The sequence below is a fragment of the Bacillus rossius genome, chromosome 14, assembly GCF_032445375.1.
Source record: "Bacillus rossius redtenbacheri isolate Brsri chromosome 14, Brsri_v3, whole genome shotgun sequence".
Lineage (NCBI taxonomy): Eukaryota > Metazoa > Arthropoda > Insecta > Phasmatodea > Bacillidae > Bacillus > Bacillus rossius.
The window spans coordinates 48,444,976-48,459,657 of NC_086341.1; the positions used below are offsets into that span (position 1 = coordinate 48,444,976).

General features: G+C 37.4%; 1 protein-coding gene across 3 annotated transcripts in view; it reads left to right on the forward strand.

The window, feature by feature from the left end:
* Positions 1-14,404, forward strand: part of LOC134538904 (dual specificity calcium/calmodulin-dependent 3',5'-cyclic nucleotide phosphodiesterase 1-like) — a 203,396-nt gene extending 188,992 nt beyond the window's left edge. For all 3 annotated transcript variants that reach the window (XM_063380515.1, XM_063380514.1, XM_063380516.1), the window contains 7 exons: positions 1,928-2,068; positions 5,329-5,498; positions 5,630-5,791; positions 6,439-6,641; positions 10,617-10,730; positions 11,780-11,884; positions 13,631-14,404. In XM_063380515.1, the coding sequence (XP_063236585.1) occupies positions 1,928-2,068; positions 5,329-5,498; positions 5,630-5,791; positions 6,439-6,641; positions 10,617-10,730; positions 11,780-11,884; positions 13,631-13,686 (951 nt within the window). In that variant the 3' untranslated portion in view covers positions 13,687-14,404. The remainder of the gene's footprint in view (positions 1-1,927; positions 2,069-5,328; positions 5,499-5,629; positions 5,792-6,438; positions 6,642-10,616; positions 10,731-11,779; positions 11,885-13,630) is intronic.
* Positions 14,405-14,682: the final 278 nt, after the last annotated feature.

The following is a 14,682-nucleotide window of genomic DNA, read 5'->3' on the forward strand; positions in this document are numbered from 1 at the left end:
AAGCTGCAGGTCGTGGGTTCGACTCCGCTCATCTTTCTCATATTAACTTATTTAAAAAAAATTAAGGCACCACCATAAGTGCTAACATAAAGCGATTTTTACAAAAGTACTAGTCAATACCAAGAGCAGTATAAAACATGGTGTCTGACGAAAGTAGTACGCCTCGCAGGCGACACTAATCAACTAGCAAACCATTGTGCAGGATTGCGGATGAAGATGGTCGACGAACTCCTGCTCATAGGCATCGGGAGGTGAACACGTCAGAACATGGCCGAATCCTCACGATTGGTAAGCCACAACTGAGTAAGCCATCAAATTGTAGTCCCGTAAGAATAACATTGCCCCCATACTTTTGTGTCATTTGATTAAGAGCTTTAACATGAGATGTGATCAAGGTATCAAATTTACAATCGGGGTATCATATTTCACTCGAGGTGTCATTCAAGGTCAGGGGTCAAGGTTGAGTCCGTTCAAGATGACGGCCGTTATGTCACAATTCAAGATTATGGGAACCAGTTCCAGTTACACACTTCGACTCCAGGTCCAGTAGCGACAAATAAATACAACTTCATCACACTTGTTCACGTTTTGCACATTGCGAATGAAACGTAATTGACACTTTAATATTTACTTTACTAAAAATATGTTGTTATAAATTATATTATATTTTTAGTGTTCTACGGATATATAATAGTTCTAATATTGGCTATAAATTTACAAGGATGCATTAAAAGTAATTAAAATATTATTACTTTGACGTTTTATGTTTTCAAAGACACTAAAATGCAACAATAACGGCAATCACTTTTGGTCAAAAACATAACAATTTTTTTATGAGAGAACATCTTAGTTCTCAGTATATGGCACATTTTAGGAGTAATTTTGTAAATGGAACGGAAGTTTACTGGAACGGAAATGTGTAAATATGTTGCTGCCAACTGTGAAAGTCACAAAAATCTCGAAAAGATGGTTGACCCTAGTGATTCATCAGTTTATATTAACTTTCACGAAAATAGGGGATGTACTAAGCATATGGGTTACCAAACTAAATTTTATAATAGTAAAACCAAACCAAACTTTATAATAGTAAAACTATAATTTGATACTTTATGCAAAATATTTTATTCATAAAAAATGACAATTTATAAAATATGCACTATGATTAAGACAATTCTTAGTTAATATTGAAACGTAGAGATGGTGCAGCGTTCGTCATACTGTAGGGAGACACAAGAAATTGTTTGCCTCTTATATAAGACCATGTTGAATAAAATAATTTAATGATTAAATATTTGTTGTCTTACCTTCACAATTAAATAAAAAGGGCATACAACTACTAAATTACAAAAGTTATAAAATTTAAAGTTTCTACTTGAAGCCTTAACCTATCCTCTCGAACACCTGTTGACTACGAAAGAACTAATCATGACGTCTGGCAATAATTATTGTTAACTGGCTAATTATCACCTTGAACAATCACAGCTTTTTGTCGCAAAGTTAAGGCCAAAAGCATTCACAGCGAAAATAATGGTAGTATACTGTTAACATGCAGATATTTCACAAAATAAACACGAACGAACGCCTCAACACTCTTGTCTGTTGCAGAATGCACATCTAGCACAACCAATTCTCTTTGCTAAATCCAGAGTCAATTTCAAGTGTTCTCCTTAACACCAGAGTTACAAATTCACCAACTTTACTTCCATAGGACTAACAAAGTTGATTGCTATAGCTTACAAGGCTATAAATAGTACCAGTTGCACAAAAAGGAACCAAACCCTGCCAATTTGCCAATGTGTATATAGATTTGTGTCAAACCATAATTGACTGTATAAAGTAAGCTTAAATTTATTGTTATAGCAATAACTATAAATATAACCTTGAGCAATAATTATAAAAATATATTGTTACATGGTCACTGCTTCAGGTCCAGCCGGTGACGCTGGAAATGTTCCTATCGAAGATCGAAGAGGGCTACTGCAAGTACAAGAACCCGTACCACAACAACATGCACGCTGCCGATGTAGCCCAGACCGTCCACTACCTGCTCTGCCAGACCGGCCTCATGGTAAACATGCATAGCTTGACTGTCCACTCCATGTTCTGCGAGATAGGACACATAGTAAACAAGCATAGCTTGACCATCCACTACATGCTCTGCCAAACCAGCATCGTGCCTTTGCAGGTTACAGTTAAAAACAGAAAACTTGAACACGATTCACAAGAAATGACTTAAGAGAAACAAGAGAGAGATTTACCAAATGTTATCTTACCCCTTAACGATGCATTCCTTAAAATTGCAACCTAAATCTTATTTATGATCACGTATTAGATACAACAATTCCTTACTCAAGTTTTTCAAGATGAAGAGTAGTCCTTTTGCCAAGACTTGACACTTAAACCCTGGCCATCTCCTGCCCTCAGTACCATCAGCTAATCCATGTAGCGCGAACAACTGTCATTTCCTCTCACCGACTGGTGTCCACGGGAGGGGAAGAGGCATAGCCTCCTCTAGGAGTGAGACTAGCATGTCACGTCTCTTATCGGGAACTGGCTCCCTTTAAGAAAGAGGCTGAGCCTGACCATGTGTGCCTAGTTGCCCCGCCCCACCCCAATGTCGTCAGCTGGGTTGGAGCTCCTGTGGCAAGAGAGCAGGTGTAACCCACGCTACTTCAAGCACAGACATGCTACTGCTGCCGAGTTGCAACACCCACTCAGTAAGAACACAAGGTACACTACAATTTGAATTGGATGGTACTGAAAAATTCTGAACCGCAAAAATATTTTCTGCATTATACTTGCTCTGCCCTTAACATTTATTTTTCCTGCCTTCTATATGGATGGTATTGTACTTGATGTAGGCATACTCTGACGATTTACAGTTTTCCTCTAGCTCTTCTCATCGTATGCTTTAAGAATATATATCTCTGCTTCTCCGCTCTGACAGCTTTTGCTGACTTCTATAGTAATAATCCCCTGGTGGCAATAGTATATACTATTTACTCCTGTATGCCCTGGTGACTGTTTTTTTTTTAAACATCTTGCAAGTCTGTCATACACTGCCAGCTTTAACTGCCATTATTTTGCTGTGGGGCATTATGGGTACATCCCTTGATAAGGGGGTGGGTGGGGGAGAGGGCTGCACATTATTGGCATACCATTATTTGTAACTCCCTTGGGTGTTCCATGCTTGTATCGTTATATCACTAGGTCGTACCATATTTGAGGGAGTTCCCTATAGTGTACAATAACTTTTCCGGATCTCCTTTCGGGGACTATAATATTAAGGGTGTGGTTTGGTGTACCTGCTGCCAAGTATATAGTGCTTTATGTCTTCTCCCATAGGCCCTAGCATGCTTTGATGAAATTCTCTCCGCTAACCTGTATTTAACCATACACTTCCCATCTGGGCTGGTGGTTTAATGTCGTAGTAGCAGCGTAGTCGGCAACACACCAGGTTTCGCTTCGGGGTCTCTAAGTTCGAATCCCGGGTAAGACAAGAGTGTAATTTGTCGTATCCTAATCGTCTATTTGTTGCTTACTCCTACACCAACAACTACAACCCCTACTACAGTTACAATACGACTCGGGTTAATAAAACAAATACAACGATAAGAGGGGAAGGATGGTGGGCTCACTGGTGACTGTCCAACTTGCTGGTGTGTCACTTATCATTTGAAACAATGGATAGCAGATCACTTTAGTGCTCACGGTTTGGTCCCGAACCACCGCAATATGGTTTTTATACAACTGAAAATAAAATATACAACAAACAGCTACACTAATGCTTCCCTGCCACAGAACCTAGAACTTTCTGTGAAGTCAGCCAAGATGGTGGACATTTGCAGTCGATACTAGCGCCATCTGGCAACAAACAATTGATTCAAAATGGCAGTCATGACAATTTACAATATTTTCGTCAACAACCGACAATTGCTACAGGTGAATCTCGGGTAGGGGCAGTGGGGAGGGTATGTGTGTGTGGCTACGAGGGTGCATCATAATTTCTGTTTGTGATACATACTGCGTCAAATAATTTCTCCCGAAATCTATGCCAGCATGCCATAATTCCGCCCTCCCCATTACATAATTATGGAATGTGTAGGCTATGTAAGTTTTCGGGCATACCATAAAATGACATCTGACGTACACACTCCCCCTACTCGTTCCATTGGCGATTTAACTTTTGTACTTTGTTTATTTTATTAATTAATATACATGTGAGAAGTAAGTTAATAAAAAAAATATTTTCTACCAGATGCTAATGATTTTTTCACTTAATGACCATGTGTGATCTTACATTGGAACTGAGACGTGTGGGACACCGACAGAGCCCTAGGCGACCATGTAGAAGCTTGAACCGAGCCAGTGTTTGTGATAGTCTCGCACACAACGGGTGATGTCACGACCATGAGTCACGGATCACGTGCCCTCCACATGGTGACACCCATGCGTTCTTACGAACGAATGCTTAATTCGCATATCCGAATTCCCCCCCCCCCCCCCCCCCCCCTTTGCACATTATCATAATTTTTGATCCGTACAATTATAGTAAAAAGTGCTTAAGGTATTCATTGATAATGAAATTTCACCTGTCTCTAGTTTTTTAAAACAAAAGCTTTACTTGAATTATCATTTTATAAGTTTGTTTATAGATTGTTAGATGTTAAACCAAACTGTTTTCAATATCAATGAAACGCACCCTGCTTCGTTACAGTCGCAAAAAAAGCTAATATTTAATAAAATAAGCTTTGTATTAAAGAAAACTGAGATGAATACTGTTAGATGCAACCTGAAGTGAATAAACCTCAAAAGACAATAAATTCCTAAGCGCTCATAGTTTCCTTTAATTGTGATTTCCTTTATAGTTAGTATCATAAACCTAAAATAGAAAGCCTACGATCATAAATATTACCATATTAATGAACTGGAAAGTTAACTCATAAATTTACTACACAATGGAAAGATTTTGCTGTCCCTCCGACTAATGCGCAAGAAATTTACTATACGCAAGCAATACGAAAAAACTTAATTTAAAACTTTAAACATCCTGAAAACTGTTATGTTTAAACCGTACATGCATTTCAAATGTGTGTTTAGATATAAGACCATTTTAAACTACATCTACAGTAAAACTGCACAACGAAACGTTTCACGCCGCTGCAGAGATACTCGCCTAGAGTTTGAAACACGAGTGCCCTGCGCCAAACAAACAAACCTCCATGCAGGTGCAACCAATTAAAGATGCATTTTGTTGTATTTATTCCTGAGGCATCCCTTGAATGGTCGAGACATCTGACCTAGTTGAAAATAGCTGGTTGGCTGCAGAACTGGATGACGGACCTGGAGATCTTCGCGACGCTCCTCGCCGCCATCATGCACGACTTCGAGCACACGGGGACCACCAACAACTTCCACGTGATGTCGGGCACGGAGACGGCCCTCCTCTACAACGACCGTGCCGTCCTAGAGAACCACCACATCAGCGCCACCTTCAGGTGAGTGGCTGCAACACTCAACCAGCCAATGACACACCAGTTAGTTACTTTCACCTCCCCTAAACCACATAATACCTGAAAGGGATGGCGCCATAATCGAGAATGCGGACTCGGTGGTGAATGTGTTGCAGGGTCATGCGTGAAGAAGACTGCAACATCCTCCAGAACCTAACGAGGGAAGAGTTCAGGGAATTCAGGACTTTGGTCATTGACATGGTGCTGGCCACGGACATGAGCTTCCACTTCCAGCAGCTGAAGAACATGAAGAACCTGTTGAGTCTGGCCGAGCCGAGGTGAGTGGAGGCACTTCTAGAATCTCGAGAGGCAGAACATGTGGAACCAGTTGAGTTTGATCTAGCTGAGGTGAGTGGAGTTTCAAGAGGAAGAACATGTGGAATTAGTTACAACTGCTCTAGCCGGGGTTCTGTCATTTTTAATCCTAATCTTATTACTTTTTATATTTGTTATGAAATGTAGCTATTTAATAATACTTTTATTTTTTATGATAATTATCAGCTAGCATACAATTCTCTTCTTTGTTGTTATTATAGTAACATCTATGTTAAAAGGATTCTGGCGTGATAATTTCCTTATGTATATTTGGGGAGTATTCCTGATGGAGAGCAGTGATCGGCTCAGACATCTTTAAAGAAACTAATGTGTCCGACTAGCACTGGGAATCAGGGGGATGTTACCGCCCGGCGATGCAGCCCCTTCTAATTTTACTAGCTTCATTTATCTTTTCATTTCCTTTAATTTTTTCTCACGATAAACACTAACAATTATAATTTTTATATCATTAAAATTTAATTGCCTAATTTTTTAATATTAAAATAAAGTTGAAAATGAAGAAGGAAATAATAAGTTCTCTTAAAATTTCAACAAGATAAAACTAGCTTACTTAGTAAATGAATAGCATGATGTGTGGTGTTCTGTGCAGCGTGGACAAGTCGAAGGCTTTGTCGCTCGTGCTGCACTGCTGCGACATCTCGCACCCGGCCAAGCGCTGGGACCTGCACCACCGGTGGACCATGTTGCTGCTGGAGGAGTTCTTCAGGCAGGGCGACAAGGAGCGTGAGCTGGGACTGCCTTTCAGCCCGCTGTGCGACCGCAACAACACTCTAGTCGCCGAGTCGCAGATAGGTGCGTCACGTACGGCATGCCACACCGCTTACAGGCTCACCGACGACATCTGCTTCATGCTACACAACTAATGACATGCTGCAAGTTGTAGGTACAGGCTTCTTGGCTGGACAGCTGTGGAGCCGGTCGCCCTCTTTGATTTGTGGCCATCTTGGTTCCAAGTATTGCAGGCAGGTTTCACCACTATAGCCAATGATATTTATTTGGTAATTTGTAAAAAATAAATCATTTAGTTGCTTGAAACCAAACCGAGGAACTCTGATATTGTTGAGGTAAGAAAGTGGAGACCTTAGCCACTAGGACTAGAGGTCAGTTGTGAAATAATGAAATAAATAAATTATGCATTCAAGGGCCACACATTTAAATATATTTATATATATATATATATAATCTCCAGATGCAGGCTTCAGCTGATGTGCGAGGTGGGGTCAATGATCGGAGCCCGAGGTCGAAATATTGTTTTGTTCTTCTTGGAAATTCCTTAAAAATATATATATATATATGCCTTAAAAATTACTATTAATGTTCCTATTTAAGGGGAAATTCTATTTTTGAGGGAAAATTTCCATCCCATTAAAAAGTTTATTGAAAATTTCCTTCCAAAACAATTCTTAAACTGCCAGTCATATTCCTCATACCAGCTTCCAGGTAAGCACCCAAAGGGAGTTAAATAGTGTGTAATCTGTTTGGTACATTCATGCAGGGCATATTTGTTGCAAACATATTGATCATATTGATTCATGTTAAGTTATTTTTACCATGCTTTTATTAGCTTGACCTGTATTTATGTACGACTGTAATATTTAATAAAATTTTCCCATTCAATTTTTACCCACTTTTCAACTTCCGAATGTGTTGAAATTTTGCATACATATAAAAAAAACTCTGACAATACAATATTTTCATAACTTAAGACCTTAGTGTTAAGGAGGATGAGGGTGGGGTCAGAGATTCAAAAAACCACTAATTTTAAGCTATGGGCTATGGGTAATAACCATGCTTTTTGTGTATCCATGAGGTCGGGGCATGGTGGGAATTGGTCCCTGGGGGGGTTAAAAACCAAAAATTTCAAAAATTTTAAAAATCTGTGCTTTTTCGATTTGTAGTGTTTCTGATACAATAGGTCGGGTTATGGTGGTAAACGTGCCACTTAAAAAAGTTAGAACTTTCGTTACTATAAGAGTTTTAGTGTTTTAGTATATTCAAAAAGGTTGCATTGGTTAGAAAATATAACTTTATTCAACAGATTATGGGCCCAGTAAATTATAAATAGCTATTATATTTAATAGTTATGTACATTGGAAAGAAATGTTTTTATTTGTAAGTGCTGAAATAAAGTTAATAACTATAATGTGTCTGCACTAAGAACAATGTAAAAATTAATAAATAAAAATGTGTAATCTGTAATTTTTGCTGGTTTTACGTGAGAAATTTCAAAGATAGCTCTATTATTTGATACGAGAATAGCTAAACCAAACCAGGAGCATGGCAAGCTCGGGTTAGTTGCCATCAATTGAGAAATTAGAAGACACAAGCAATTAAAACCCCTAGAAGTTTTTAATGCATGCATGAGGACTTGTGGGTGTGTTTTTCCAACTGAAAGGGCACCGGAAATTGATGCGAAAAAGGACCAAAAGGTAAGGACTAAAATTTGTCCCATGAGTAGTACATATATAATATTTCCTCCTGCGCCAGGCTTCTGGCTGTGGTGCCTGATACTGGTCCGCCATCCTGGACTGTGACGTCACGGTGGCCATCTTTGATGAACTTTGACCTTGACCTTCAAAATTTGCCAAAATCCGCAAAAATGTCCAGTTTAAAAAAAAATCCATAAAAAAAATTATATTTTGAGGTAAAAATTCCCATTTTGAGGGGAAATTTCCCATTTTAGTTCTCAAAAATGCCAACAGCTTGAAAAGTCCACAAAGAGGCCTATAGTCCGCATCTGCACAAGCCTACCTAAGCTTAGAGGTCACGACCTCAACCATTAGGATGTCATGGCAACCATCTTGAATTATGATGTAACAGTTGCAATTATCGTTAAGGCCGCCATCTTGACAATCCTTATTTTTTATGTAAGAAAAATGGGAAAAAAATTTAAATTAATAAAAAAATAATTATTAAAATTTTAAATAAAAAACATTCCATCATCTTGGATTATTACATCATGGCCGCCATCTTGAAAATCATAATTATCAAATAAAAATTGGGAAATTTTTTTAAATTTATAAAAAAATTATTTAAACATAATTATAATAAAATTTTAATAAAAAAAGCACGTACGTTATGAAGTATTCGGTTCGAAGCTGACAAGAGCAATTGAATGAAATATCCTTCCTCCACAGAAGTCGCCAACAGACTGACCTACCACCACCAATGCCAAGGTAGATATATTGCCAGCTAGTATGAGGACACACCCACTATCTTGTTTTCTTCTGCTGGAGGTCGCCATCTTGTTTTCATCTGCTAAAGTGCACTGCAACTGTATTAGGTTAATATTCACCCGTTAGTGCAGTAATTATTTATTGCCAAAGGGCCCGCCATTTGTCGTCTTCTTGACTGACATCTTGGAAATCTGAATGTATTAAGCTTAGAAATTCGGGAAAAATTCAAAAATTAATTTTTAAATATCTGCAATCAATATACTGAAAGATTAGATTAGTTCCTGCCATTGGTTTGATACTTGATCAATACAAAAAAAATAATTTTACATAAAAATTTTTAATCAATATAGCAGCTAAATATCCTAGTCTACTAGCCTCCAGTAAGTCGATGACATATTGACGGCCATCTTGAAAATTGAGAAAAATTTCAAAAATAATAATAAAATCACTCACTAATGTACTAATTATTTGATCTTGATCTTGTATTATTCAATACAAGAAAAACATTTAATTAAAAATACCATGAAAGTGCCAGGTTCAAGAACAACAAAATTATGCACAAAACATTAATTACATAAATCCTACAATACAACAGGAACACTTGGTAATCTAATAATGATTTAGTTCTGCATTGGCTTGAGCTAATTCTTAGCTCCAATTGGTTTACTGAAGAGAGAGACCAGCCAGATACTTTACCTACATATCTTTTTCTTCCCGACAGAGTTTCTCGATAGACTACTGTGTTTAACAGACTGCTTCACATCATTGGAATTATAAACGGGAGTATTCACTGTCTTGAATGCACACTTAACTTTGTCCTTGAACGGATATGGTTTGCCATATACACAATCTTACAACAAATTATATTTGAAGGAGCCATATGTTGATATGTAGATCTGTAAGCTGATTGCTTATGTTTTGCTTGATATCAACAAAGAAAGTACAAATGTCTTTTGACTCACTAAATGGATTTAGATAATAGAAGTCTTTCAACATTCCAGGAAATGCAGATTTCGCCAAGTGAAATCTATTATCATTCCCATGTAATGCACCAAGCACAGTCTTAGGTTTAGATTCATGTCCAGACATTATCTCAATTGGTTGCTGAACAAGTTTATGTGCTTGTACGCATACGAGTCTCCACTCTAAAGCGAGGAGTCGAAATATCTGCAGATAGTTCAACAGTAGGCACACGGACTTCACCTTTACAGTTTTTCGCATGTCGTCGCAAATTATCAATACGTGTAAACCAAACATGACACTTATCGCAGCGAAACTTCGTACGAGGTGGATTCTTCATGCATTTACTCCACTCATGTCATCATGCATCATGCAGTAGCCACAAGGATGTCTAGTCGATGAATACGATCCTTTCAGACCCGAACCGGATACTGATTTTGCTGCAGTTGTACCAATTCCCGTGTACTCTTAAGCGAATCAATAATCGCTTTTGTAGCGAAATCTTCAGTTACTGCTGCGTAGCAGGACCCTTACATATCTTCAAGTGTCTTGGGAGACCTTTAACAGCTTAACATTTAGCGATAAAGACACCCAACCCGAGATGAAGGACATATAGTTGTACTGCTTGCAGGTTTCATCGAGTTCATAGTGGAGCCGAGTCTGGGCGTGTGCAGCGACATGCTGGAGAGCCTGCTGGGACCGCTCCGCCCCCAACTGGAGCCCGGCCACAGCCAGCCAGACAACGGTGCGGCCACGTGTCCCTCACTCCTAGTAGGGATACAGTCGAAACACAGGAAATTCTGATTTTAAAGTCCCATTGATTGCACAATCTCGGTGCATCGAGGCTACGCATCAGCAAAATCGGGACGCCAATATTTAGCTTCAGTTTGTGGGAAGGCAGGTAACCCTTAGGCAAGATGTGACAGACACAACAAACGATAGTACGTTACAAATTCAAGGCAATGCCACATTTTGACGAAATTCTAAACTAAACTGTCATTAGTGCATTTAGTTCGCTAGCAGCTGCGAGCTTCACTAAGCGAATGGGATCCGCCAAGGAGAAGGATAGGAAGTTGCCAGACCTTACTATATGACTGTGTGGCGGACATAGAGAAATGGTACAAATTCCCTGCTTGTGGGTCTATTATAAAACTGATTTTAGTTCTTTTTTACTGACTTATGGATGGAATTTAATAATTATATGTAGTCTATGTCATTCTCCGGCCCATAAACTATTTACATGCAAAAAAAATTATGATACGTTGCTCCGTTGCTGCGTGAAAGGAGGACAAACAGAGAACACACTTTCGCATTTGTAATATTAGTAGGGGTGTTTCAGTCATTAGTCGTATAAATTAATTTATTGGGTCTCATCTATGGAACAAACTGACTTAAGATATTGTGAATAATTTTAATAAATTGCACAAACATTCTGAGAATTTTAAATGAAATAATTAGAAATAATTTATCTTGGATTTTTAGAGGGAGCAACTGAATTTTTCATACATGCAACGGATAAATAAAGCAGTTGTGTTTCAAAGATAATACAAAATTTATAGCTATCAAGGGTAGTGATGCTATTTGTATGCTATTTGTAAAGTTTAAAAATACATAAATGCCTTACTCGGTAGAACAAGGGAAAAATGTAACATTGTTCAGCCAATTGCATAGGTTTATTTTTAGAAGAATTATTTAAAATTCTCATTATGTTCAGTTGAAGTTGAATACGTGCAATGTTTAGAAGTGATCTTGGTATAAGAATTATTAGAACCAACGAAAAGGTTATTTCCGCAGGTACGTCTTCGAGTCCAGAGCGTTCTTCCAGGTTCAAGATCAAGAAACCCTGGATAGCGTGTTTAGCAGAAAACAAGAGGATTTGGAAAGAACAAGCAACACGAGGTAATCTTTAAGAAAAGAAAGTTAAGTTCGAGCAATTATTATTTTTTTTTTTAAATATATTCAAATGGTTTGGTTGGATTTTATATTTAAAACATAGGGGAACAAATATTTAATTTTCAGAAATAATTGTATTATTTGCTATCATTCTGTGTACAACATTGAAGCACCTGAAAATAATGGAAACCATGCCGTCTCCCTCTCCTAACCCCTCTATTTTTCTGAGGTTGCCCAGAAAGCATCAGAATTTTTTTTGTCTCAATCCAGTAGAGAACATTTCAGTTCTGGAGCACACAAAGGATATGCAAAAATTAGATTAATTAATCACATCACCCCATCCCCTCACAGCCTTTAACTTTTTTTTTCCATTTTTCTCCGCTCTGCCCTCTCACCCCCCCCCCCCCTTCTCCTTCTACACTTTGTAATTTTTATTAATATTTTTATTAATTTCTATGTTGTGACATGTAGCGCATAATTGTTATTCATATAGGTTAAAATTTATATATATATATATATATATATATATATATATATATATATATATATATATATATATATATATATATATATAAATTATGTTACAAAATGTTTTTGTTATACAATACTGTATATGTTTATTCTATGGAGTAGAGGGTTGAACTGGTTGGTGATAGAAAAAAAGTTGAAGGTAGAAAGTTACTTAAAAGATGTGTGTAATAAAAAATTTAATTTTTTTTTTCTGTGGTGTTCTTGTGATATTGTTGAGGATTCTAAAAGATTGAAAGAATTAGCTTTATTATGTACTGGTGGGGATGAAATTGAGGTGGGCTATGCTGAGAATATTATTATAACATTTGATGACTTCATGCAATGGTTATGATTATAAATAAATATATTTAATGCTTTCAGCGTGGGAGGAATATTGTGATTTTTTCAAATATTATTCAGTTCAATGGAATAATATTATTTAACCTGTTATTTGAAAATTTGCTTAAAATATATTTTAGTACTGCATGTGGATCATGTTTAATTGCCTTTTCGTACTAACCCAGTTGTCTGATTCACCAAATTCCATGTGAAACCACAAGGCTGGTTATAAATGGACATATTTTCCTCTCTTAATAGAATAGTCATTCTAAAAATTTGAGAAGGCTATATTGCATCATATTCGTAGTTTGTGAATCTGTGCTATTACAGAACTGGCACTAACCCGAGGGGCAAATAAAGTGTGAAAGTGCAGTAGTTATTTATCGATTCAAAAGCACGTTCACATAAAGAAAGCACATTTGCAAGCACATTCACAAAATGGAAGCCCAATTGCAAGCATAATTGACCAAAAGGAAGCGTATTTCGAAGCACATCCGCAAAAGGAAGCACATTTCAAAGCGCAATCATAAAAATAAAATTCATTTGGAAACACATTCACAAAAAGAAAGCACATTTGGTGATCGTAAGCGCAGTCTCAGCAACTTGAAACTTGTTTCCGCGATGTTTTCAAGCAATGACTACGATGCAGGAGAATGCCCTCTCAGAAGCAAAATGTATGGGACTCCATAGGTGATTCGGAGGCTGTGTCTTGTTGTGCGCAGATGTATAGGTGAAGTGAAGAGAGAAACTGAGGTTTTGTCAAGTATGTATTTGCAGAGGTGAGGTGACTGCATTATGTGTCATGCACGCAGACACAAAGACACTGGTTGTTCTATGTTGTTAGAAGGTGAGGTGATGTGACTTGAAGGCGAAGCCGTGAGACTGAGGTTGTGTTGTGGGCAGATGCAGAGGCGAGGCTACGTGAAGTGCAGTCGAGCCAGCCGGCGGGCGACGTGTAGCCGTTGCCTGGGGCAAGTTGGCGTTCCACACACACCATGGCTGCGTGAGCCGTCTACTTACCGCAAGCTATTCTAAAATAGTAGCCCTTATAAACACATGAGTATTTTATAGAAGTAAATAGGCTGGCCTTAAATAAAAATTTGAAAAGCACAATGTAAAGACTTCCTCTCGGTGTATGAACATGGGCACAAAACGAGTGGATGAAGAATTCTACTAATGCCTTACATCATTCCACAGAAGGTAGTAAGCTGTTATGATTAATTAAATCATTTGCATACAGTATGTGCACTATGTTTTGAATAGTGAGTACAATTAAACTTTTAACTGGCAGAGATATCTAAATTTACATAACATATGTATATTATTTCGTGCGTCATGATTTTAATAACAGCACTAGTGACCCAATGCTCAAAACATTTTAACTGCATTGAAATTAAATTGTGTAGTCAAGGAATATTTCTGCGAAAACAGTATGAATTATTAGAAAAATAACACATAATTAACATTGCAATACGTAATTGGTTTATGGCACCCACTCATATACAGAAAATGTACATTTCTTTCTACAGTTTTAATTTTATTGTTCAATACAGTTGCAAGAGAATTCAAAAACCTTAATTCGTCCTAATGTTTTATACTGGTATTAGTTTCTAATGTATTTTAAACTTGTAATCTGCTAGGTGTTTAATTTTTGAAAATATATTTGTAAAATAACTATCACTACTGTCATAATTTAAATACAAATAGAATTTGTATTTTATAATCTACTAGCTGAAGTTCTGTTTTAAGAGGGGGGAATAGTGATAGGGGTAGTTTATTTTTCTTACGTATTCGGCAAACTACTTCTTATATGAAAATCAATCGTCAGTAATTTCTTTCTTATTTTGTGTGTCAAGTATGAAAATTTTCAACGAAAATATTAAAATTATGCTTTAAAGGGTTGGAAAGAGTTTTGGGTGGTTTTTCGAAATTTTATGTGGACAGGGGTATGGGAA